This window comes from Melanaphis sacchari, unplaced genomic scaffold (assembly GCF_002803265.2).
Source record: "Melanaphis sacchari strain LSU unplaced genomic scaffold, SCAv2.0 Contig8_pilon_pilon, whole genome shotgun sequence".
In the NCBI taxonomy this organism is placed as follows: Eukaryota; Metazoa; Arthropoda; class Insecta; order Hemiptera; family Aphididae; genus Melanaphis; species Melanaphis sacchari.
In genome coordinates this window covers 6,370,022-6,397,901 of record NW_020271635.1, presented here as the reverse complement: position 1 = coordinate 6,397,901, position 27,880 = coordinate 6,370,022, and the positions used below count along the sequence as shown (strand labels likewise).

Below are 27,880 nucleotides of genomic sequence, written 5' to 3'. Positions count from 1 at the left end.
TGCTACGACGTAATACGTATTAATTTGTCGCAAATCGAATTCGCCGCGTCGGTGATCATACATAAATAAATTATACATAGTGTCGACGGCTGTTTTTGTGCGCAGATTTTGTTTTGTTTTGTTTGCCGTCTTAACCAAACGCGGCAGTGTTCGTCAAATAACCAACGGACATCGACCTCTCTGGTATAATTTAAACATTTTTTTAAACCATTTATTCGTTTGCGATCAATCCGTCCTGACCGTATTCCATTTAGACCTTGGTGATATCCACATGTATCGTATATAATATATACCGGCACCTGCTTACCAGTCTACTCATCTGTTTACCCGTCTGCGTCATCGTGAGATCAACCGGAATAGGTTTACCATAACCACTTAAGATCTTCAAGAAAATCGTTTGAAGTTTTTTGCCGGCTCGAGCTGGTCTAATAATAGATTTATTTTTGTTGTTTTCTCTTCCTCCGCGAAATGTAGGCCGTCGCGTGTCGTATTTCATATATACGCCCAAGAATTCTGGACATCCGCCAATAGTTAATTATTTATAATATTTTACGATCTCAACATTCTGAGCATCGAAATTGACACATTTGCCATAATTGGTACGCGCAGAATTCGTTCAACGTGTCAGACGTAGTACTGTTTTCGGGACATAAAAATATCTACTACAACTTAAACTTACCGATTTAAATTGTTGATCGTTTACAGTCAATAACTAATTGTGCTTTAAACTCTTTTATAATAATTTTATCATCTCTCGAGTATCGTAGAATCGCTGCAACATATAAACGATAGCTGCACTGTAGGGCCGTCGTCGTAAAAGTTCAAATACATTTGAATGAGTCGTTTAACGGGTACATCCTTCTGTGCATATAAAATTCTTTGAGTGCATATTATTTATGCATTCGAATATTGTTATGATCTATTTGTGTGATTGAGATTACTAAGAACTATTAAACGCTTCTCGCTGATTGTTAAACACCAATATCGTACATTAACATTCATTTCCGTTCGATCTATTTCGGTCTGTATAGTGTCCACCCGGGTCTGCATTATTTGGCTCTGGCTCCCAAGTTTCTAATAATATACACGCCAAGTATAGCTCCAGGCACCTCAAATATGCAATAAAAAGCTTTTTGATTTAAAAAAAAAAAAAACGTGTCACCTAACATCGTTTGTGTCTGTTGTGTGTGTGTTATTTATACTGTAGATCCATCACTGCGAACTTATTAATGTCGAGTTTGAGTTTGCTGAAACTTATTTTACGAACCGTTGAATAATCAATGAACGGTTATGCCGTTTGATTTTTGCTCGACAATTTTTTTGTTTAACTTTTTAATCATTTAAATTTTAAACATTTTTATTTTTTGCAATTTAAACATCAGCATTACTTAACTTGCATTAACGAACATCAGTAAAACCTATATATATACACACACACAGTTATCTATACCAAATTACCAGCATATTTAATTTATCGCGAATTATTTTTTTAGGTGTGTCGCAAATAACACCATAAATAAAAGAGGTGTGTGACGACGTGCAACAATCCGTTTCTTTGATTTTTCTCTTTAAACTACAAAAATGCCGCGTGTAGTTAAACAAGAGGGTGATGACCCAGATCCAACCCCATACTTATTCGTATCTCTCGAACAGAAGAGAATCGATCAGACCAAACCTTACGATGCGAAAAAGGCTTGCTGGGTGCCCGATGAAGAACAAGGTTTCCTCCAGGGAGAAATCCGAGGAACCAAGGGCGACTTGGTCACCGTTGCTTTGCCTAATGGAGAAGTAAGTCACTAAATAACGTTTTAAGTAAATTTTAAAATATTGTATAATTCATCGGATATTTCGATGTGATGTTTAACAATTTTTTTTAAATTCAATGATAGAGTTTAATACAAATTTCAGGATATATTTTGTTCATTTAATAAACAATAAATATTAACTATCCTTTTAATAATATTTTAAGTGAAATTTCGATAACATGAACATTTTTATAATTTTTATATGTAGGTAAATATAAAAGTGTTGTATAAAATAAATAACATATTTATACAGTCAGTAGCGATAAATAAATAATATTTCAGCGAAGTAGATATAATTTATTTTTAAATTTTCTGACTGATGAATTGGAAAGATAAATTCAAGATGACATTAAATATTTAAAATACTTTATGGAATAATGAGAGGTAATAATATTCAACTGAAATAATTTTGACTATTAATTGTTTAAATATGTTTGTATTATTGATCATAATTTTTATTTATTTTATAATAAAAATGAACGATTACGATTATTTTTTCTTTGCAATTTTATTTTCGATATAAATTATAAGGGGTTTTTTAAAAATTAAAATTAACTTTAGATAACATTTTTATAGTTTATACGTATCCGGATATAATATAAATAATTTGATTTTAGGTATAATCAAATCTTACTGATAACGGAAATTATAAATAATATTATAAAAGATTCATTTTTATAAAAATAATATTAATCAGTATAGGTAATCATCGTTTTTAATTTGGTATTCTATAATGCATTAATGAAAATTAAAATCAGTGAAAACAATACTTAGTTTACCAGATTATAGAGGACGAAAGTAAAAAGCAGATAAGTTTTTAATGGTTATATAAAATATGTTGCATTTCAATGTTACCCACTGTCTTTTGGATCGCATAGGAAAAATCGTTCAAAAAAGATAATGTGTATCCGGTGAACCCGCCGAAATTCGAGAAAGCCGAAGATATGGCTGATCTAACTTACCTGAATGATGCCAGTGTGTTGCACAACTTGAGGCAGCGATACTATTGCAAATTGATTTACGTAAGTACTAATTCCAGTTTTACTAATATACATTTTCTATGGTATATCAGGTAAAAGATTTCAAAAAGGATCAAGTGGGCCAAGTGAACCCACCGAAATATGAAAAATGCGAGGATATGTCAAACTTGACATATTTGAACGATGCGTCTGTATTGTATAATTTGAAAGAAAGATATTACCATAAGCTCATTTACGTAAGTGTTGGGATAACCAATGAAAGAGTCTACGTGTACCACGCTTTTGGATTTTGAAACCCGTTTGGAACATCCTATGTAATCTAATTCCTGAAATAACCTTCGTAAAACACAAACATATAATTATTATGACATTAGTTTTCATATTTTGTTTTAATCATCCAACTTTCTATCATTTTGTTCATAAATACATTATTTGTCAATCCCTGATTTCATATTCTTGAAACAGTGAAACTGTATATTCCTTTTTATTACGCGACTATTTCATTATTTCTTTTTAAATTTAAATTAAATATTTGTTTGTTTGTTTAATAATAATAATAATCAAAAAATATATTTATAGTTAATGATTAATTATATGATTTCATATTAATAATAAAATATCCAAATCAACGTAAAACATTATTTTAAAATTTATTTAATTTCCATACTCGTTAAAATATATAATTTTTAAGAGACATAAATATTTCATTTATACAGTAAAACCCAATTACCTACCTATCCTGTGTGTTCGTTATTTTGCTATTACTGTCGGCCGTAATATGACATTGGATCGACAGTTCTAGGTGAACCCTGTTCAAGAGAACAACACCTATTGGCTTCACACATAGAATAAAATATGTTTGTTTTAGTAGTTTCTTAGATGTGTAAAAATCATAGTAGTAGATTGTTTTGAATGAAATTAGATTAGATTAGATTTTTTTTGTACAATGTATATTTTTTTATTTTTACAAGAGACACTTAACAAATAATTTCATGATTAATGAAATTATGTAAATAATTTTTTTGATTAAAAAATCATATAGATTAAATTGCATATTTATGCAAATAACGATTATATTTAAAAAAAATCAATACTTACATAAAATCAATATAAGTGTCTATTGTAATGTTAATAGTATTTTTATTTTTTGATTAATTTTGCAAAAATTCATGATATGTTTAGACCTACTCTGGATTGTTCTGCGTTGCTATCAATCCTTACAAACGATTCCCCGTGTACACCAACCGTTGCGCCAAATTGTACAGAGGCAAGAGGAGGAATGAAGTTCCACCCCACATTTTTGCCATTTCTGACGGCGCTTATGTTAACATGCTTACAAGTTAGTTTATGCAATTACATATTGGATTTAAGATGAACTTATTTTATTAATTCAAATTCAAATTTAAAGTATTTTTATATTTTTAAATACTACGCGAATATGATTTTAGTAGAATATCAAGTATGTCATAAAATACATTGTTAATAAATGTAATCATTTTTGTAAAAATGTATTTCTTAACGAAAGCTTTTTTTAATTTTTTTTTTCAGACAAAGAAAATCAATCTATGTTGATCACGTAAGATATTATTTTAGTTTATTATCGAAAATCTCATTATATTTATATTTTTAATTTTATTATTCAGAGGAGAATCTGGAGCTGGAAAAACTGAAAACACGAAGAAGGTAATTGCTTACTTTGCCACTGTTGGAGCTAGCACCAAGAAAGAAGAAGAAGCCGCTGGTGGTGTCAAGAAGAAGGTGATTATTAAAGAATACTTACAACAATTATTACTGAACCTACTTTAATAAATAATTTTTTAATTTAATAGGGTTCCTTGGAAGATCAAGTTGTACAAACTAACCCGGTATTGGAAGCCTTTGGTAACGCTAAGACCGTCCGTAATGACAACTCATCTCGTTTCGTAAGTTTATAACCGTCTATAATACGAATATTTTATCGAAATAATACGATGTTCTTATATTTTGTGGTGGTGTTTAGGGTAAATTTATCCGTATTCATTTCGGTCCTTCTGGAAAATTGGCCGGAGCTGATATCGAAACTTGTAAGTAAATTTCAATATAAATACTTTATCTACAATAAAAAAAGATGTACCTCGTGTTCATAAGTATCGCTTAAAATAAAATAAAATAATTTAAACTAATCTATAATTTTCAAATACTACAGATCTATTGGAAAAAGCTCGTGTCATCTCTCAGCAAGCACTTGAAAGATCTTACCACATTTTCTACCAAATCATGTCTGGATCCGTGAAAGGCGTTAAAGGTAATATATATATATAATATAATAATAAACATATTTTTTAATTCTTTAAAATGATACATTTAATTGTTTAAAAATTGTATTAATGCTCTCATACACAGTAAAGGGAACGGTTGTTATAAGTCATAGGGAGGTAATATAGATAATAAAATTATATGGTAAAATCATTGCGTTAAAACGTTGGCGAATGAAATCGTAGTCTATTCGATCAATACTAACTACCACTTTTGAATCCAAATAACACTGATTGGTTGTTGAACACAGACATGTGCATGCTGAGTGAAGACATCCACGATTATTACTACGTGTCACAGGGAAAAACTACTATCCCCGGTATGGATGACGGAGAAGAATTCCAACTGACCGACGTAAGAACCTTCAAATCGGTCTTATCCTTACTACTCTTTCTTGAACAATTTTTCCTTATTCCATACACTATTTATGTATTCTCCTTGTTACTGATATTCGTCGAAATGCTGGGCGTCTTAGCAAACGTAGATGACGTAGTATAGATGCATTTTTTTTTTTTTATATGTATAGAAAATCTACGAGTGTATACAATAATGTAAATAAACTAGCCGTACATTACAAAACTAGTACAGGCGTAATGTACATACGATATGACTGTAAAATATATCCCTAACTGTATTATCATACGTGATATCATAATATGTACATTGACGATCCACGTAGTCACAAACCGACAAATGTGTGATTTTTATTTTGATATAAATGTATAGTATATAAAACAGATCAACCGATTTCATGACATTAACTGTAGTCGTGTAAATATATTTTTTTTTTATTTTTAACATTAAAAAACATCGAATCGTAGTGTATATGATTATAATGAGTATTAACCTTTTTTTAAATTTTTTAACTTATACTGTATAAATGATTTTAAAATTTTTCTCATACATTTTTTTTATTGTTTTCTCATCGTATTTTAACTTAATGCTATCATACCACTTATTAAATTTCTACGAAAAAATCCTATACACTACTGATTGCGAATATGGGAGATTTTTTTGGTTTTTGAACAATATCTTAATTTAATATTAAGCTATTTTCACAACAGAATATTTATTCCGAAAATTGCATATTTTAATTTTAATTTTTAATCGATCTAATGATCTTAAAAATTAAATAAAAATACTTATTGCGAAAGTTACTTTTAATAGTTCTTCTCGCGTTGCATTTCTGGAATATTTAATTCTTTGTGTATTGAAAATAGTTTTGATTTAAACCCGAACGTATTTAGTAAATGCGATGTATGCGATTATCTCATATATCAACTTTACTTGTTAAACCCAATGCATGACAAATGGGGTTTGTTTTTTTAACCAGAAATGTGTCTCCTGTCCAACAATATAAACGATTACCATTTCGTCAGCCAAGGAAAGACTAGTATACCTGGTGTAGATGACGGAGAAGAGTTCAGAATTACTGATGTAAGTCTTTTCCTGATTATTCCTATTTTCGTTTTCAAGTATGCTCATTTCAAATTCTAATAACCTTTTAAGTAAATAAAAAAAAAAAAAATCTCAATACTTATAACCAAAACAAAACTATAAGGAATAAAATAATAAATGAGCATTCTAAACGAATATCCTTTTGAATCTATCCTACCGTCTATGTGTAATCTTTGAATACCAAGCGGCTTGAATGTTTTGGCTAAACTCTGTTGTGATTATCAGCAATGTACTTAATAATATGTATTAAAACTCAAGTCAATCGCAAAACTTATATGCAACTTGAAATATCTTCACAATATATACTAGCATATCATTTTTTTTTATTTTTTTTTTTTTGTTTTGGACATGTATGATTTTGTGTAATAACTGTTTTATTATGCACTTTGCACGCAGAAATGACTTATTTGAGTAATCGAATCTCAGACTACCATTACATTAGCCAAGGTAAAACTCGAATACCTGGAGTAAATGATGGTGAAGAGTTTCAAATAACTGATGTAAGTGCAACTTCACGGGTGCTTCGTAATCTTATTCTTTGCTTTAAATACATCATACATTGATATACATTCATATGCTATTAGGCATATCTTACAAGCCAATAAAACGCGATCTATAGGTTTTTAAAGGGGAAAAAATTGTTTATCATTTAAAACCATACATTATGAATAAAAAAAGGTATTCATTTCATATTTTGGTTGCATATTATGTCTATTTTTACTGATATTGTTTTATTTTATTAGATATTTGTATGACTGAATATTTTATCGTCATATGCTTTATTGTATTGTCCAAAATTTATGTTATTGTGTATGTTAGCACGCATATAATAGCACCATGCAAAACTCTATATGAAATAATGTTTGTTGTAAATAACAAATATTGTCTCGAAACAAATAAAAAAATAATAATATTTAAAACAAACATTATTTTAGTAGTTTATGTTGATTTTTGATTTTATATTATATTTTATTATAATATAGAAATATGTATATTGTGTATAAATAAAATTGTCTTCGTATTAAATATAATTAAACATTACATGCTTAACTGAAATCGCTTGCTTTGGCAGAAATGTGTATGTTATCTAACGACATCTATGATTACGTCAATGTATCTCAAGGAAAAATCACCATTCCCGGAATGGACGATGGAGAGGAATTTCAACTTACCGATGTGAGTCTCATGCCTTAGTAGTTATAAATGTTATAAAATATTTTGTATACAAATTTAAAAATTTTAATAATTAATGAAATTTCTTCATTTTCGACCAACTGAAAATCAATTAAATAAATATTTCGTTATATTTGGGGAGCTTTTTCTGCTTAGCTTATTTAACACATACATTAAATTCTTTATTATTATAGTAAATTTGTTATTTATATTATTATATTTTATTTCATCTTCAAATAGATTGTATAATATTATGAAAATATGTATACGTTCCTCACTTTTATTTTGCATTTTGATTGAGTGAGGGTAAGTTTACATCAAATATATTTTTTATTTAGCTTTATTATAAGCTTTTGTGTTTCCTTGCTTAGGTCTTTATATTTTGCTTCTTGTACAAACTTGTCGACTTGGACTAAAATTTGCTTTTTGACTCAAGTCTAAGACAACCTTCAATTTTTCCTTTATTCTAAATAAATTCCTTTTTGATTATTTTTTATTTTTATTTTTTTAAATTAAAAAAAAAAAAAAAATAGTAAAATTTCGTTAAACGTATTTTATTTTTAAATCACGTTAACATTTTTTAATTTTTTCAATTATTTCAATTAAAGTGAAATACACTAATTTAAATTTTAAATTAAATGTTCTCTACTAATTTCGCATAACTTTATTTATAAAATAATAGCAAGCTTTTGATGTCCTTGGATTCACTGAAGAAGAAAAGAATGACATTTATAAGATTACCGCCGCTGTTATGCACATGGGAGGCATGAAATTCAAACAACGTGGTCGCGAGGAACAAGCTGAAGCCGACGGCACTGAAGTATTTATGTCAAATGTATTTTTTAACTACATATTTATAAAATACATATTTTGTTTCTGATTATAGGAAGGTGCACGTGTCGCAAAATTATTGGGTGTCGACTGCGATGATTTGTATAAAAATTTATTGAAACCTAGAATCAAAGTAGGAAATGAATTTGTTACACAAGGTCGTAATAAGGATCAAGTAAGTTTATTTTTTTTTTTTTTTTAGTATCTTTGTTAAATATTTAAATTATGTATTGATACTTATTAATCCTGTGATATTATTTTGTATTGCCAAAATATATGCTAATCGTATATTGTTACGTTGTTATAGGTCGCATACTCTGTAGGTGCTATGTCCAAGGGTATGTTTGACAGACTTTTCAAATTTTTAGTGAAAAAATGTAATGAAACTTTGGACACACAACAAAAACGTCAACATTTCATTGGTGTATTGGATATTGCTGGTTTTGAAATTTTCGACGTGAGTATAATCATACTTATACTTTATTACAATTAAAAATACAATAATCAAAAGGTACAGTTGTATTATAAATTGTAATAAAGTATATACAATTTTATATTATTAAAGTAAATTATTCATCTTTCATTTACTATTTTACTTAATTATGAACGAAATTGTTATGTAGATAACATTTTTCGGAACATAATTTTTTTTCAATATTCCATTTATTTTTATAATATATCTGAATAAGTTTATCTATAGTTAAAAATATATTTTTTACCATAATTTTAATATTTTAGGATTGCTTGATTTACTTTTGTTCTTACTATACCCATGAATAAATAGTTTTTAGTGAAATTTAAAAAAAAAAACATGGTTTTTGTTCAATTTCACCTACGGTTATTGATTGTGATTAGTTAATATTTTGTATAATATTTTAAATTCTGAATTTAATAAACACAGTACAATGGTTTCGAACAATTGTGTATTAACTTCACCAATGAAAGACTTCAACAATTTTTCAACCATCACATGTTTGTGTTGGAACAAGAAGAATACAAAAAAGAGGGTATCAATTGGGCTTTCATTGATTTCGGAATGGATTTATTAGCTTGTATCGACTTGATCGAAAAGGTACTTCGATATAATCGGATAGCATGACGTATATGTGTATTTTTGTTTGATTTCCAATCCTCGATTGAGTCCCCAGAATTTTAGTTATGTGTTACACTTCAATTTACAACGAGAGAATATTTCGAGAAACATCGGTAAGAATATTTTATTTATGGTAGATATTATTATTCTGAACCATATCTATAATTGCCTTATAGCTAACTGTTAATAATATTATTACCCTTTACATATTTTGTAGCAACATATTATTATTTACCGATTAATGATGTATCCCTCTAATAATAATACTGACTAAACCTATTATGTTCATAATATTCATAATGTTCATATAATAATACATCCCACCTATCCATCGTACTCAGACCACTTTAATATTTTATTTTACACATCACATCCATTTAACAAGTTTATTGTTTGCTACCTAATTTAAAGTACAATGGTTTCGAGCAACTTTGCATCAACTTCACCAATGAAAAATTACAACAATTTTTCAACCATCACATGTTTGTACTTGAACAAGAAGAGTACCAACGTGAGGGTATTGAATGGGCTTTTATCGATTTCGGAATGGATTTAGCCGCCTGTATTGAACTTATTGAAAAGGTAACCCGTATTGAAGCAGGCGGTTGAGTGTTAGAGTTGAGATTCTGCACAGTAATTAGATCGATCCTCCATATGACAAACGAGGAAATTGTGTAGCATAAGTATTTTAGTGGTTTTCCAAAACGTGCCATGAGAGACACGTCGAATTAGTATATAGTTAATATAGTTATTACTCATTATAGTTTTCATTTTTTTTTTTTTTTTTTTAGTTTAAATATTGTATTTTTATACTTATACCTCGTGCATGCTAACTGTATTTGCTTGTTTTTTCCTATTCGTTTGTACTATGTAGTTCAACGGGTTCGAACAGCTTTGCATTAATTTCACCAACGAAAAACTGCAACAGTTTTTCAACCATCACATGTTTGTATTAGAACAAGAAGAATACAAACGTGAAGGTATTGAATGGACATTTATTGACTTTGGAATGGATTTGCAACAATGCATTGATCTTATTGAAAAGGTTAGTATGAACAAAACTTAGAAAAAACCCTTCTATTATTTGTACCAATATAAATTAAATTAAAAACTAATCGTCAAGAAGTCAATAAACGGTTCCTATACAAAAATAAGGTCATTGAGTAGTTCAAAAACATGGCGATTTGACTCTCAACTATTGTAATCAGGTATATTTAGAAAACAGAAATGTTGATATTTAGATTTATCTTCATATAAACAAATATATTTGTAGTGTAGAATGTTTGCATGTTTTTTCTATCCAGATAATTGTACAAAACAAGACATGATACAATTTTGTTTTATTTGTGAATTTATAAAAAAAATACTTAATAATGTACTGAAACGCATTAAAATTACTTATAATAATTTATTAAATAATCAAAACAATACTATATTTTTTAATCGTACTAATAAATTTAAATTAGTTTATTTAAACAGCCGTCTATATCATCTTATTTTCAAATATAAACTATGATTTAAAAAAGTGTAACAAAGTTTTGTACAAAACGTACTATAAGATGTTAAATTACTCTTGATTATAATATCAAAATAATTTTTACTTATTTTTAATACATTTCTGCATTCAAAAATATAATAAAAAACAGTATTAATTAAAGCCTCATTTAAATGATAATAACATTTGAATTGAGATTAAACACATAATTATTCATAATTAATTTTTCACATTAATATTATAGTCTATAATATTTTAAAAAGTTTTTTCAATGCGTGTACGTTATAAACCTGTGTTTGTAAATACTTAGGTGTCTAATTTTATTAAAATTTATATAATATAGCCCATGGGTATCTTGTCAATTCTTGAAGAAGAATCTATGTTCCCCAAAGCCACGGATAAGACCTTTGAAGATAAATTGACCACCAACCATTTGGGAAAATCACCCAACTTCAGGAAACCAGCTCCTCCCAAACCAGGTTGCCAAGCTGGACACTTCGCGCTTGCCCATTACGCCGGTGTGGTAAGTTATCAAATATTAAAAATAAATTAAAATTTTTTTCTGATTTCAATACATATTTTCGTACTTAAATATTATCATGTACTTGTGTTTAGGTATCATACAACATCACTGGTTGGTTAGAAAAGAACAAGGATCCATTGAACGACACCGTTGTTGACCAATTTAAAAAGGGAACAAACAAACTTTTGGTAGAAATCTTTGCTGACCATCCAGGTCAATCTGGTGGTGCTGCTGATGCTGGTGGCAAAGGTAATATTTTTTGTAATAATCATCATACTAATTTAAATAAATATTGTGTAAATATTACATATGATAACTGTTTAATCAAATCTACAGAACACACAGACACACATACACATTTGAAATTATTTTTTTTTATATTTAAAGGTACTTTAAAGTAAAATATTAAACTAAAGGTATAGAATTATTTCAAAATCATATAAAATAATAATATGATATAATATCTTAAACCAAAATTTACCACTTGTTTTTAAGTATTATGTAAACGTATTAATTTTAATGATATGCAAATCATTTAATAATTGATGTATATTTTTTTAATACACATACAGCAATACAAATTTTTTTTTATTTATATTATACATTAATATTTAGAATCGTCGCATTAAAGAATTTCATATCAAGTAAAAATGAAATAATATCGATATTTTAATTTAATATTAACTTAATCATGATTTATGATGGATTTTATATAATGCAGGTGGTAAACGGACAAAAGGTTCGGCTTTCATGACAGTATCTACATTACACAGGGTAATTTTACCAAAGTGCTACACAAAATAGTGTTTTTTGTGAGACTATAAAACTGCTTCGCAAATATTACGTCATTACAATAATTATTTACTATATTGTTACGATATCTTCTGTCTTCTATTTGTTATGTGATATTAATACTAAACAACACTTGATATATATACACACATTTAAAAAAATCAACACTTATTATTTAAGAAAAACACAAAATCTATTATCGATAATACCTATTTATAATTTATTGTCGATTCTAAAATATTTGTGCAAATAAACAGGAGGTCGTGGAAAGAAGGGCGGTGGTTTCGCCACTGTGTCATCATCCTATAAGGTATATCATCAGTAATAATAATTAGATCGGACTTGATTTTTGTTTTTAAATCCAATGAAATGCCGATTTTGAAAAATCACTCCAACGAATTGAGTTGTTTTGATAAGGACGCAAAATAAACTCTACAAATTCGGCATATTTTTTTTTTTTTTTGTGTATTCCTCAAAGTAGAATTAGAATTAGAATTAGTTTAATGTATTTTATTTCGCCCTTTAGATCATTATAATTAGTCATAAACCAATTAGAATTAATATTTATCTAATTAGTCAATTTGCAAATACCGTTTAAACCGGATATATCTGAATGTGTTGCACGCGTATACAAATACGTACTAAAACAAAAAAAGAAATTTGTGCATAATAATATGCAAGTGTTAATAATCGTGTGTGATTGCTATTAACAATAAAATACTGCCGTATTTTGAATATATTATATTTTTAATAACAACATTTTTATTTAAGATTCTGAGCAAAGATTACCTATTTAATATAGTATGAATATCTTTCCCATAAAATGGGAGAGTATTCTAAAAACTATATGCTTATGGCTTTTCACATATTAAACATTTTAAGCAATACTAAAGGGAAATAATTTGTATGATCGTATGATTATTTCCCTGAAATAATCAAAAAACTGTTTCCCAACCGGTAACACACAACAAAATCTTGTTCGATTAATATGTTTGAGGGTATTAGTTTGCATTATTTGATCACTGTTTTAAATTTTAGAAACTTCCAAACTCATTAATAATTTATTTAAGTATCAATTTATATTTAAAGTAATATTTTATTACTATTATTTAACTGTTCAATTTTACTAAAAAATGTTCCACAGTATTAAGACATAAAATGTTTAAATAATATTGATCAGTACTATATTCATTCAATTTTCATCAAATTTTAATTCAAGCATTTGAAATTGATTAGTCTTCATAAACATATAAAATCAAGTTACGTTTAGAATTATTTTTCAAATGTAATGACAACATTAATGTTTTACATTGTATAACATTTATAACAAAATGTGTTGGTTAGCATAACGAAGGAGAATACTTAATCTTCTAACTCCACGTACACTGTCTAAATTTTATTTTATAATTGTGTGTAGGAATATCATGTTACAACAAAGATTTAAAAAAAAAATTTTAACTGTTTTTTTATGTTTTAACGTTTTTTGTACGACAATAACAAATATATTCTCGTTGTTTTTTTTTTTGTTAGTTTTTGTTTTTATGACAATTTACTATAGATATATTTATTAATATTTGTATTTGTACCATAGGAACAATTGAACAACTTGATGACAACATTGAAGAGCACTCAACCTCATTTCGTACGTTGTATTATTCCCAATGAAATGAAACAGCCTGGTAAGTTTTTTTTGTCCTCATAAATTTCATATTAAATTTAATTTTATTAAATCATTTATTTACGATATCTTGCGAAATCGTTTTTATTTATAGGTGTGATTGACTCTCACTTGGTAATGCATCAGCTGACATGTAACGGTGTACTTGAAGGTATCCGTATTTGCCGTAAAGGTTTCCCCAACAGAATGGTATATCCTGACTTCAAATTGCGGTAAGCATCAACACTTATTAATTTTTTATTTTCCAAACATAATATGCAATTATGAATTTAAAAAATATATTATTCATACACATTTATAAACAGACATATTCCTAAACAGTAAACATAAAATTAAGAAATTACCTTCTAGTACAATTTAGTACAGCCATCGTCAAAATAAATGAAATATCATACTTATATCCTATATATAAAGTTATTTATATAAACAATTACTATAATTAATTAATTTTATTTGGTAAAAAGATACATGATCTTAGCACCCGCAACTATGGCGGCTGAACCTGATCCTAAAACATCAGCAGCTAAATGTCTCCAAGAAATCCAATTAGATCCGGAAAGTTACCGTATCGGGCATACAAAGGCTAGTTATAAAAAAATATCAATATTTTCCATTAGAATATCCAAATTTAGTAATTTACATACCTTTGAGTGAACCCTTTTTGGTTTTAATAATTAGTATTGGAATGCAGCACGATCAAACCTTCCTATTATCCCACGCCATACACCTTGCAGTATGTTAAGTGTCAATGTAGTTAAATAAATGTTACAAAATGTAACAACGTAATGCGAGATAGAAATTTAACATTTAATTTTTTAAATGTTTAATTTTATTATTATTATTATTATTATTATTAATTTATATTTAAACCGATAAACAAATCAATAGATACAAGATCTTAGCTCCTGCTGCGGCGGAAAAGGAGAATGACCCAAAGAAATGCGCTGGTGTCATTTTGGAAAACGTCGGGTTGGACCCAGATAAATTCAGGCTTGGCCACACTAAGGCATGTTCAAAAAGCAAAACTAATAGGAATTTTCGTTTGCGAAATTTCTTAATTTATGCCATTTTGCTTCATTATATACAAACTTCTTGCAACTTTTTGCTGAAGGTTTTTGCTATACAACATTGGGCTCTAGGATTATTTAATGTTAAGCTGGCTGAATATAAAAAAAAAGTTGTTTATCTACTTCAATGACGCTCATCGATATTTTACTAATATTAGAATAGCCGCTGCAGCATGTGCCCACTTAGACCTTAGACTGTAGTTTATACGTAGTGCGTAGTCTAGTATAATAACATTAAAAAAATCTACGGACAAGTAGACAAATTATTACCCAATTCCTTTAGACGTTTTGTATACCAATGTATATTTATAGTGCAAACAAAAAACAAAATCATTTTGTTTTATCCTTGCTTGTTTTTTGGTTTTTTCATGTTCCACTGCTTATTTAAAAAAATACCTTGTGTATCACACCAATAAAGATACAAAATACTGTATCCGAAAGGTGTAAAAGACTCAATGTCGCCCGAAGAAGCGACAAAAACGATTTTGGAAGGAATTGAACTCGACCCAGAACAATACCGTTTGGGTAACACTAAGGTATATTTTTGGGACAATATGTTCATTTGATACCATTAAATTAATATAATTCACATTTAATTCACGCATATAATACCATCATGTGGCGTAATTTTGGTCTTTAGGTGGACAAAACATAATTTTTCGTAGTTTTCAATTTCAAGTTTATAAACCTTGTTTCAAAAATTCTAACTATCAGGTTTAATATTATTATTTTCGAGGCTATTACATTTCAAAATCGATTTATTTGAATTGACGATACGGAAATACATCAAACCTCATTAATCATATCGTTTAAATTTACAACTGGTTAATATATATTTATAATTTTCAATGAACATAATATTAAGAATTTTACTAAGCATTTTTTAAATATGTAGGATCATTAAATTTTTATGTCACAAAAATAAAATTTAAAAATTTCAATAAAACATCTATAAATATCTCGATTTTTCACTAAGATTTTAGTAGATATAAGGTTTTTATTGGGATCTATATATCTATATAGATCATAGTACTATGTTACGTTAAAATAATTGTGTGTATATAGTATCTGATATATAGAGTATTTCAAATTGTTGTCTCTTGAATATTAATATTTTATTGTGCATTGCGATGTATAATACAATTGTATAGACCGGAATTACGCCATTAAAAGGATATAATAGACTAACAGGTTAAGAAATATTTTGTAAACGTTCGTTTCATGGACTTATATGTATGTAGGTCGTGGTCAATGTCCAATATTTTTAGAACATTTCTTTTCAATTACATTTTACGTATATTTCATCATAATATTGTGAATGTCATTATTTTTAATTATTTTATTAAAATATATTAAATTTAAATTCATAAAATAAAAACGATAATCCGGGATATAATAATTATATAAACATATAATTTATTTATTAATCATGCATGTTAAATTTTGCTTTATATTATTGTTATTACTTAACATCCGCACTTGACTTTATTTTTTATTTTTAACAAATAGTTTTGTTTTGCTTTGACCAGTTGTATAATTTGTTATTATGAAAATTCAAATTCGTAGTGCATAAAATGAAGTTTATTAGTTAATTATCTTTTTTCTGATAGATACATTGATTGTTTATTTGTGCCTACGTATATATTTGTTTGAATGTAATACAACGAAGTATAAACTTAATTTCATGTTTAAAAATATCCGTTCAAAATTGTTGTTTAACTGTCATTTGTCGATATTAAAATAGAGCTCTTTTTTATACATAAATCTAACTTGATTTCCTTTGAATTTTTCATTAAATTCAATAGGTATTCTTCCGTGCTGGAGTATTAGGTCAGATGGAAGAATTACGTGATGAACGACTAAGTAAAATCATTGGATGGTTGCAATCATATATTCGTGGTTATATTGCCAGAAAACAATTCAAGAAATTACAAGACCAGAGGTTAGTAAACTTGACACGTCCAATAAAAATATGAAAATACTAACAATAAATAGTTTAAAAAAAACATTTTGCGAGTATATTTATAAATACAAGTATATATAATATATTATGCGTAATGGTCATTACATCGTCGTTATAGTATTCACGTTTTGTAAAAATACATTTAAGTTATTTATGACATAAATATATTGCTTTTTAAAAATTTCAGTATAGGCTAAAACTGAATAGAAAAATTTTTATTATAAATTCCTATTATTTCTATTTAAATTTTTATATTAAATCGTATAAGTCATAACATATCGTGTTATTGATTCTCTGAATTGTTTTATATTCAATTCATACATTTTTCTAACTAGTGATTTTATTTTTGGACAGATTGGCTCTATTGGTTATCCAGAGAAGTCTAAGGAAATACATGAAATTGAGATCGTGGCCATGGTGGAAGATGTGGTCTCGTGTTAAGCCATTACTCAATGTGGCTAATATTGAAGATGAATTGAGAGTAAGTATTTTACATATTTGTAATTTTGTAATTTTATATAAATATATGACTAATCAATATATATATTATGTATATTTTATCTCATAAATTTCTGATCTTACTGTATGAAGTTTGCGATCATATTACAGTTATTATCACCTTAACGGGATTTAAAATTTTAAATATCGCAAAAAAAGTAAAAACCTTTTTTAGGCTCTTTGAAATCAAATAATACATCATGATTTAATTTAGATATCCTTTTATATTTATAATATAATATCATGTTTAATTATTCATGGTTTAACATAATATAAATTCTTTATTAAAAATGTATATCTAATCTGTTTTCTAACCTCGAAAACATGAATCATGTAAACGTTAAAAATAATTTTTCCACAAATATTTTTTTACAAGAGTAATTAATATTAACTATTTTTATATACATGATAAATCATAGTTCTAAAAAATGTGATCATATTAATTTAAAAATAACATCAATATCAATACCATATAAAATTTCTCTCATTTGAATAGTTTATAATAATAAATGAAAAACTACCAAACCTAAAATAAAACAGATCAATTTAACAAAAAACTGACTAAGGTTTCTATTTTTAAATCCTATTTAATTTATATTGTATTTATAAAAAAAATCTTGTAACGTATACTAACATATTTTGTTTGAAAACGAATGTGTTTATAAAATCTTTGATTTAAATATAGATTTTTTTAAATTTGTATTTGTTTTAAGCATATTAATATCATTGGGATTTAATATTTTTAGTATTTATACATGTTTCAAATAAAATAAAAGCGTTCAAATAATCATTAATAATATGATACTAGAATAAAAATTGTTCTCTTATTATACTATTATTATAAATATATTAAATAGAATTTATATAAATATCACCACCCATGTTGCATCCAAATATGCACACTACATAATATAGTACCCCCACCAAATATATTCTCGCGTTACTGGTCCACCCACATAGCCGCTTTCTTCGGCACCATCGACCACTTGGTTCATTAGACACATCACTTGCCTTCTCGAGTGCTAGCCTAGCTATAACCCAGTGCCGCCATGGAGTTACTAAAAGATATGGAAAATTCTAAACAGAGATTGGAAGAAGAAGTAGACAAAGTCACCGCTGCATATGAACGTGAAGAAAAACTTCGCAAAGAACTCGAAGCCCTCAACACGAAACTGTTGGCGGAGAAGACACAACTGCTTCAATCATTGGAAGGCGAAAGAGGAAGTTCGTCCAGCATCCAAGAAAGGGCAGCTAAATTGGCGGCACAAAAGAGCGATTTGGAATCTCAACTTTCGGTGAGTGTTTTAATTATTTTAATTTTTTAACCTATTATTTTATTTCATACAAATAGAAGAAAATATATCTTACAATAATTTAAATTATTCAAAATATAGTTAATTACAATTAAATGATAAAAATTTAAAATTATTTCAACACTATACGTTGACTTTTAAACGTAGTTAATTAAATTAATTATTAAAAGCTTAAAGCAGTTATAAGGATTCGCAATTGAAATCATTTAAAATATATTGATATTTAATTATGTACTTTAATAATTCTTATTAATTATCCTTTATTTTTAAAACCATAATAAAAGTACTGAAAATATAGAAATAATACCTATCGCATAAATAGATATTTTTATACTATAATAATTACTTATTTATATTATTTAATCTTAAGTAGATATTTTAAAGTATGAAAGAATTCAAAACTTTAGAAAATAAAATTCCAAAAACCGTAAAAAAAATTATATTTATTTTTATTTAATTTTTACTTAAGTTAAAATCGGAAGTTTAAACAAGAAATTTTAATAAATAATAATGCATTTAACAGTTAACACGTTTTACGAGTAATTTAAATATTTTTTTACAAAAAATAAATTTTCTAAATTAAAGAACTAATACTTATCAACATATTTTTACAACTCGAACATGTTAAATATAATTTAATAAACGTAAAATAAAATATCTAAAAAAGAAAATACCTAACTATCATATAAGTTAATAATAATTTAAATATTAAAAGAATACTAGTGGTAATTAAAATTAAAATACATATTATTTTAACTTAAGTTTGGAATAAGCTGACATCAATTGTAATGCATTTTTACAACAATTTCCAGTTTTAAAATAACCCATTAAGATTAAAAATTTTGCAGAATATAAACTTAAAAAAAAATGTTAATATTATGTTATATATAATCATCCATGAATAGTTCCATGTGACATAAGTGGCGTGAAAGAATATACCACGAGACACGCCTGCGGTGGTCTATTTTAAAGTTTGATGAATAATCCTAGTTCCAACGCCTCCATAATAATATTACCGTAAAACATCGGATATCTTTCTCCCTCTTCCATAACATAGATTTCACGACATGTTGGAAAAATTCGCTGGCAACGAAAAGACCCATAAATCCCGTCATGGGGGTGGGGGGCACGCAATAACACGTGCCCACACGCAATGTACCTGGAAATAGATTAATATTCTACTGTATGAAAACAAAAAATGTTATTTATTGCATATTATATATTTTTAATATAATATGATATGTATATGTATATATAAATAATAAATATGCAAAATTAAGGACTTCTAAAAAGTATACAAATCATTCGACAATGTTTTTTTTTTTTTTTTTGTAGCGTTTATAATTAGGAATGTTCAATTTATATTTAAATATTATAGTATACAATTTCATATAAAAATAATAACAAACGCGACTCTATGGGTACTTTTATTTAATAGTTAATACATCTCCATTTTTAGTTTCGAACAATTTAAGTAAAAAAAATACTTACATAATATTACATTTGTTTAATGATTTTCAATGATTAAAACAAAATAATTTGGCTTACATTGGTAAAATAATAGCCCTATGAATAGCTCTATAATTACAAATAAAATAAAAATTATAGAAATATAGAAAAATATTAGTTATCCACTCTTTTGGTACATTAAATAAATATACTTGAATATGTTGTTTAAACTTATTTCAAACAGAATAATTATACAATTTATTTATTGTTTAAACTTATATGTTTTTTAAGTTATTTTAAGTTATTTTATTTTAATGTACCTTAAAAATAGTTGATATTTAACATTGCATTTCAATAATCAAAAAAGTGAAATTATCTATTTTATTAATTATCGTGGAATCTTACTTAAATTCTAAAAAGTATTTATTTTTATTTCTTTTATACAGTTATGTTATTTATTAATATTCCATAAAAAAATTAGTGTTTAAAATTTTGAGCATAATAAACTTATACGATATGTATATATATATATATATATATATATAGATGTATACTATATAGATTTTGTAATCTGATTTCATCGTTATTTTAGTAAAAATGCCAACATACCGACCTCTATAGATATGTTGAAAATATTCCCAAAATAAATGATTAAATCAAACGCGTTGACTACTGGGTTATTATAAAAACATCTGGATAACATTGGTTTATGTATAAACGGCATTCATCAAGCAAAATTATTTAAACATTTATTTCATTAACCTGTTAAATTTGAATATAATTTATACCCACGTAATTTTGACATGCACCGATGAATATTTAAACTACTAGTATTACTCGAGGTATTTTTTTATTTTAATTAGAATTGGCAGACACCCAAACGAATACCACAATTTTATTTATCTTTAAAAATTCAAGAAAAATATTATACTATTAGTCTATGCAGCATATTTTATTTTATAAAATCTTTCAAATAAATTGTTTTTATATTTTTTACACTCTGTTAAAACTTTAATTTATTTAGATAGAAGTATATATACAACATATACAATAAGCATAAAAGTAACATAAATTTAGAACTTATTCTATGACTTTTAGTTCGTATAATTCACACAAGTATTAATAATGAACACTTAGGCTTAAATGTTTGTGATTTATTATAGGAAACTCAAGAGAGGTTAACTCAAGAAGAAGATGCACGCAACCAACTGTTCCAACAGAAAAAGAAATTGGAACAAGAAAATGCTGGTCTCAAAAAAGATGTCGAAGATTTGGAACTATCTATTCAAAAATCTGATCAAGATAAGGCATCCAAGGACCACCAAATTCGTAACTTGAATGATGAAATTGCTCATCAAGACGAACTTATTAACAAATTAAACAAAGAAAAGAAATTATCTGGTGAAACCGCCCAGAAAACTGCCGAAGAATTACAGGTCAGCTTAAATTTTTTAGAATCATATCTCATTCACAATAAATATTTACATATTTTTTCAAGTAATTTATCATTATTTATTTGATTACAGGCGGCTGAAGACAAAATCAACCATCTCAACAAAGTTAAGAACAAGTTGGAACAAACTTTGGACGAGTTGGAAGATTCGTTAGAACGCGAAAAGAAATTAAGAGGTGATATTGAAAAGGGTAAGAGGAAGACTGAAGGAGACTTGAAACTTACCCAAGAAGCAGTTTCTGATTTGGAACGTAACAAAAAAGAACTTGAACAAACCATTCAAAGGAAAGACAAAGAATTGGCTTCCCTTACTGCTAAACTAGAAGATGAACAAGCTTTAGTTGGCAAACAACAAAAACAAATCAAAGAACTTCAAGTAAGTAATTTAATATATTATTTTATATTTTAAAAAGTAATACATATTATGCATAAAACATTATTTTTAAAGTTTACTTTTTAATTTACTTTACTTAATAATCATATTTCCCGTTTCAGTCAAGAATTGAAGAACTCGAAGAAGAAGTTGAAGCTGAAAGACAAGCCCGTGCTAAGGTAATAACTAATAACAATTTAAAAATGTATATACAAATCTAACATTTTACCATTTTGTCTTACGATTTAATATAAATTACGCATTTTTGCCTACTTACATGTATTTATCATATTTATAGGCTGAGAAACAACGCGCTGATCTTGCTCGTGAATTGGAAGAGCTTGGTGAACGCCTTGAAGAAGCTGGTGGTGCTACTTCCGCTCAAATTGAGTTGAACAAGAAACGTGAAGCTGAGATGAGCAAACTCCGTCGTGATTTGGAGGAAGCTAACATTCAACACGAAGCTACCTTAGCCAACTTACGCAAGAAGCACAATGATGCTGTTGCAGAAATGGGTGACCAAATCGACCAATTGAACAAACTTAAGACCAAGTAAGTTTCGTACAATTATTACTTTTAATATAATTGATAAAAAAAATTAAAAAATAATTTAAATATCAACTAATAAAACAAATTTTATATTATATATTCCTACTGATATGATTTAATTAAATATGTGGGCACTTTATATATTATTTTAACTATCTATATAATAATCGTTACGGCATATTTATTTGAAATAATTAAACTTCCAAGTACTACACTTATTAGGATTAAATAAATTAAATTATGCACGAAGTAATTGAGAAAAGTAAGTTTGTTGTTTATTTTATATAACTTATTTATTAATTGATAGATATCACACATTTTATGTAAATTATTATTGTATAAAGATTGAAAATAATGTATATTTTATCAAATTAGGGCTGAGCACCATTCACATTATCTTTCCAACGACTTAAACAACACTAGAGCTGCTGTTGATTTAATATCTAGAGAGAAGGTAGAAAAAACACTGAACTTCAGTGTTCATATATGTTGCATGATCATGTTTTACTTATACCCTCATTTGTGAATCAATGAAAACAAACTTCGAAAGCATGTTAACTTATTCCCACTGAAAATAAATTATTTGATTATTATATTAAGGTCTTCATATGATAAGATGTATACTCAATACTACAGATAAAATTATCGAATACATTACTTGATCAATTTAAAGTTATGTATCTGAAATAAATTAAAATCAAAATATAATATTTATTTTTAAATAAAACGATAGTTTAGAATTTAAATAAAAATAATATTGTATTGATTGTTAGAGCTGAAAAGGATAAATGCCAGTTCTTGTGTGAATTGAATGATACTCGTGCCAGTTTAGACCACATTTCTAACGAAAAGGTTGGTTGAAAAAATAAATGATGTATTGCTTTGGCAAAAAAAAAAAAACATCTGAATAATAATTGAAAAAAAAAAATTAAAAATTGCTTCATATTAATAATTCTATATATTTATTTTTCGCACTTAACTTGATGTACATAATAGAAGCTTCGTTTTTAAGTCTTAAAAGTCGTCATTATTAGCAGGCAAATATTATAATATTATATTATAAATAGTCAAAATAATACAATGTTTTTATCTTGAGTTACTAATATATTTTATAAACAAAAATTTAGTTAGAACTGTTTAAAATATTTACCTATGTGTCAGTTGAAATGTGCTGAGTAACATGTTTTATATGACGATGAAATAACTTAGATTTTAAGTGTGCGTTGTAAATGTATGACGGTGACTTAATTTCTAATATGTACTAATATTTGTAAGACGTGTTCAAATGATTGTTTCGTGTTTGTGTTCATTTTTTATTTTAAATAATATATGATTAGATTCTAATTTATTTTGGACTTAAAATAATAGGCCCAGACCGAAAAGATTTATAAACAAGTACAACACCAATTGAACGAAGTTCAAGGTAAACTTGATGAAACCAATCGCACATTAAACGACTTTGATGCTGCAAAGAAGAAGCTGAGCATTGAAAACTCAGACTTACTTCGTCAATTAGAAGAGGCTGAATCACAGGTTTCTCAGTTGGCCAAGATCAAAATTTCACTCACCACCCAACTCGAAGATACTAAGAGACTGGCTGATGAAGAAGGAAGGGTAAATATTTTTATACAAAACTTATTACTGTTTTATTTATGATATGAATCAATAAATATAATTTCATTTCATTTAGGAACGAGCTACTCTTTTGGGTAAATTCAGAAACTTGGAACATGATATCGATAACATTCGTGAACAATTGGAAGAAGAAGCTGAAGCAAAGGCTGATATTCAAAGACAATTGAGTAAGGCTAATGCTGAAGTTCAACTGTGGCGTACCAAATATGAATCTGAAGGTATTGCAAGGGTTGAAGAACTTGAAGAAGCCAAGTAAGTATTCTATTATTATCATAAAAAATATGTATATTTAATGCGTTTAAAACTTATGCAAAAATATCCGATTAATATTTTCACATCTAATATGTTTTAATCGCTTCTTTTTTTTCTTAGACGTAAATTGCAAGCTCGTCTTGCTGAAGCTGAGGAGACCATTGAGTCACTCAACCAAAAGGTTATTGCTTTAGAGAAAACCAAACAACGTTTGGCAACTGAAGTCGAAGACTTACAATTGGAAGTCGATAGAGCGACAGCAATTGCTAATGCTGCTGAAAAGAAGGCCAAGGCCATTGACAAGATCATTGGAGAATGGAAACTCAAGGTTGATGACTTAGCAGCTGAATTAGATGCAAGTCAGAAAGAATGCAGAAACTATTCCACTGAACTCTTCCGTCTTAAAGGAGCCTATGAAGAAGCTCAAGAACAGTTGGAAGGAGTCAGACGTGAAAATAAAAATCTAGCCGGTAAGTTTAATATTTAATACAAATGTGTAATATGTTTTAATATATAATATTAATATTATTTTGATTTAAATAGACGAAGTCAAGGATCTTCTTGACCAAATTGGTGAAGGTGGTAGAAACATTCACGAAATTGAAAAACAACGCAAACGATTGGAAGTTGAAAAAGATGAACTCCAAGCTGCATTAGAAGAAGCTGAAGCAGCATTAGAACAAGAAGAGAACAAAGTATTGAGAGCACAATTGGAACTGTCTCAAGTTAGACAAGAAATTGACAGACGTATCCAAGAGAAAGAAGAAGAATTCGAAAACACCAGGTAAAATAAAATTATTAAAATACACTAAAAGATTAATTTAAAAATGATGTACATCTCAGTAAATTCAAATTAATAGTTCATAATACTGCAATTGTATTCATTAATAGAATTAAATAATAACGTAACTATCACTTACTGATAAATTAAAGATTATTTTTTATTTTAAGTCCTAATAATACAATTTTTGAAATTTATCATGACACATGTAATTTATGTTATTTCAGGAAAAACCATCAACGTGCTTTAGACTCTATGCAAGCCAGCTTGGAAGCTGAAGCTAAAGGAAAAGCTGAAGCTCTAAGAATGAAGAAGAAGTTGGAAGCTGACATCAATGAACTTGAAATCGCTTTAGACCACGCTAACAAAGCTAATGCTGAAGCCCAAAAGAACATTAAACGGTATCAACAACAGTTGAAAGATGTACAAACTGCTCTTGAAGAAGAATCTAGAGCTAGAGAAGATGCCAGAGAACAGTTGGGCATTTCTGAAAGACGAGCAAATGCATTACAAAACGAACTGGAAGAATCCAGAACTTTATTGGAACAATCTGACCGTGGCAGGAGACAAGTTGAACAAGAGTTGGCTGATGCTCATGAACAGCTCAATGAACTTTCCGCACAAGCTACCTCCATTTCTGCTGCCAAGAGGAAACTGGAAGGAGAACTACAAACCTTACATGTAATATTATAACATTAATTGATTATTTCCATTTATTAAGTATATCAATAATGTATTTGTTTTTATGCAGTCTGACTTAGACGAGTTATTGAATGAAGCCAAGAACTCCGAAGAGAAGGCCAAGAAGGCAATGGTAGACGCTGCCAGACTTGCTGATGAACTCAGAGCCGAACAAGACCACGCACAAACCCAAGAAAAACTTAGGAAAGCTCTTGAAACGCAAATTAAGGAATTACAAGTACGTATAGATAAATTATTTGTTATTTCTAGGAATTGTTTTAATTTTTAAAAAGTAATGTCATTATTTTTAATATTTATTCAATATTTTTAGGTGAGATTAGATGAAGCTGAAAATAATGCATTGAAGGGTGGTAAGAAAGCCATTCAGAAACTCGAACAAAGGGTACGAGAATTGGAAAATGAGTTGGATGGTGAACAACGCAGACACGCAGATGCACAAAAGAACCTAAGAAAATCTGAACGTAGAATTAAGGAGCTGAGCTTCCAAGGAGACGAAGACAGAAAGAACCATGAGCGCATGCAAGACTTGGTTGACAAACTTCAACAAAAGATCAAAACATACAAGAGACAGATCGAAGAAGCCGAAGAAATTGCCGCACTCAACTTGGCTAAGTTCCGTAAGGCTCAACAAGAACTAGAAGAGGCTGAAGAAAGAGCTGACTTAGCTGAACAGGCAATTGCAAAGTTCAGAACAAAGGGTAGATCAGGTTCTACAGCACGAGGCGGAAGCCCAATTGTAAGTGTTTTTCATTTTTAATAAATTAAAGTTTATTGTATATAATAACTTATTATACATTTAAATATGGTGTTTTTATAAATGGGGCGATTTGTACACGCGTTTTATTAAATTTAATAGATGCGCTTTAAATGTTTGATGTATCGCAAAATCGAGATGATGAACATCTAACACTTTTCGAGCAGTTCTTTACTTAATTTGTTAACATAATGTAAAAAAATGTTATGTCATACATCCAAAGTGTTTTAATTGTATGATACATTGTTATCCATAAAGCGAGCTAATCAAATCATTATTATTCCAGCCTCAAAAGCCACGAAAGGTGCTACCATTGGAGTAAAATCTTGATTCTATCTATTTATTTATTTGTAAGTCGGATAGAGTAGATTTATAGTTGACGAGTCCTGTACTTGTTTAGAATGTTTTTCCACCAATTTTAGCCGCACAATCAACATGACTTGATACGGCTATACTTTAACTTGCATTTGATTATTTTATAATTCTAATCAATTAAGTGTTAAATACTCCGACTAAAAATAATTCAAATTTTTAATAATAATCCTATCTTTGCAAAATATATTTTTTTAATTCCTAACAAAACTCCCATTTAGTTATATTATCATAGACCTAATTTTGGTTTGAAATTATTTGAAAAATGAAATCTACTATCAGTAATGATTTAAATGGTTTTATTTTATTTGTTATATGCATGTAGCACGATCAATCCATTAAAAGTCATCACACAAGACCTAGACTTTTATTAATAATATATTTTGTTCACATTTATGATATACGTTCTGACAATTATGAAACATTTTTAAACGTGTTTTTGTTTGATTTGTTTCTTTTATAGGGACACAGGCCGCCCGTTAAACCACAATTCGACGGATTCGCCTTCCCACCCAGATTCGACCTCCACCCAGACGGCGACTTCTAAACAAAATTTAACTTATTTTTAATAAAACTTTAAAAAAAATGTACTACAA

General features: G+C 27.7%; 1 protein-coding gene across 47 annotated transcripts; it reads left to right on the top strand.

Moving 5' to 3' along the window:
• LOC112602763 (myosin heavy chain, muscle) lies at nt 1-27,880 on the top strand. 47 transcript variants are annotated; one of them, XM_025351030.1, is made up of 36 exons: nt 1-183; nt 1,494-1,788; nt 2,878-3,021; nt 3,968-4,124; nt 4,334-4,361; nt 4,429-4,543; nt 4,615-4,707; nt 4,785-4,848; nt 4,971-5,069; nt 7,611-7,714; nt 8,394-8,531; nt 8,598-8,717; nt 8,850-8,999; nt 10,047-10,217; nt 11,474-11,653; nt 11,746-11,902; nt 12,703-12,755; nt 14,037-14,124; nt 14,218-14,335; nt 15,012-15,129; nt 16,996-17,132; nt 17,508-17,634; nt 18,737-18,946; nt 21,577-21,849; nt 21,940-22,242; nt 22,362-22,418; nt 22,538-22,791; nt 23,562-23,640; nt 24,157-24,402; nt 24,479-24,675; nt 24,796-25,145; nt 25,219-25,459; nt 25,684-26,137; nt 26,208-26,375; nt 26,469-26,894; nt 27,748-27,880. In XM_025351030.1, exons 2-36 carry the CDS (start codon nt 1,582-1,584, stop codon nt 27,829-27,831), a joined length of 5,910 nt encoding a protein of 1,969 aa, XP_025206815.1. In that variant the 5' UTR covers nt 1-183; nt 1,494-1,581; the 3' UTR covers nt 27,832-27,880. The 47 variants fall into 47 exon arrangements, with proteins under 47 accessions (XP_025206815.1, XP_025206830.1, XP_025206844.1 ...); XM_025351045.1 differs by lacking the exon at nt 15,012-15,129 and adding an exon at nt 14,588-14,705; XM_025351059.1 differs by lacking the exons at nt 15,012-15,129; nt 23,562-23,640 and adding exons at nt 14,588-14,705; nt 23,164-23,242.

What these genes read in the sequence shown, in the direction of transcription:
- LOC112602763 (XM_025351030.1), top strand. Translation starts at nt 1,582, where the DNA reads ATGCCGCGTGTAGTTAAACAAGAGGGTGATGACCCAGATCCAACCCCA. An exon ending in CTGGTGGTGTCAAGAAGAAG is followed by an intron (nt 4,544 to 4,614) that starts GTGATTATTAAA and finishes TTAATTTAATAG; the next exon opens with GGTTCCTTGGAAGATCAAGT. An exon ending in AACAAATCAAAGAACTTCAA is followed by an intron (nt 22,243 to 22,361) that starts GTAAGTAATTTA and finishes TTCCCGTTTCAG; the next exon opens with TCAAGAATTGAAGAACTCGA.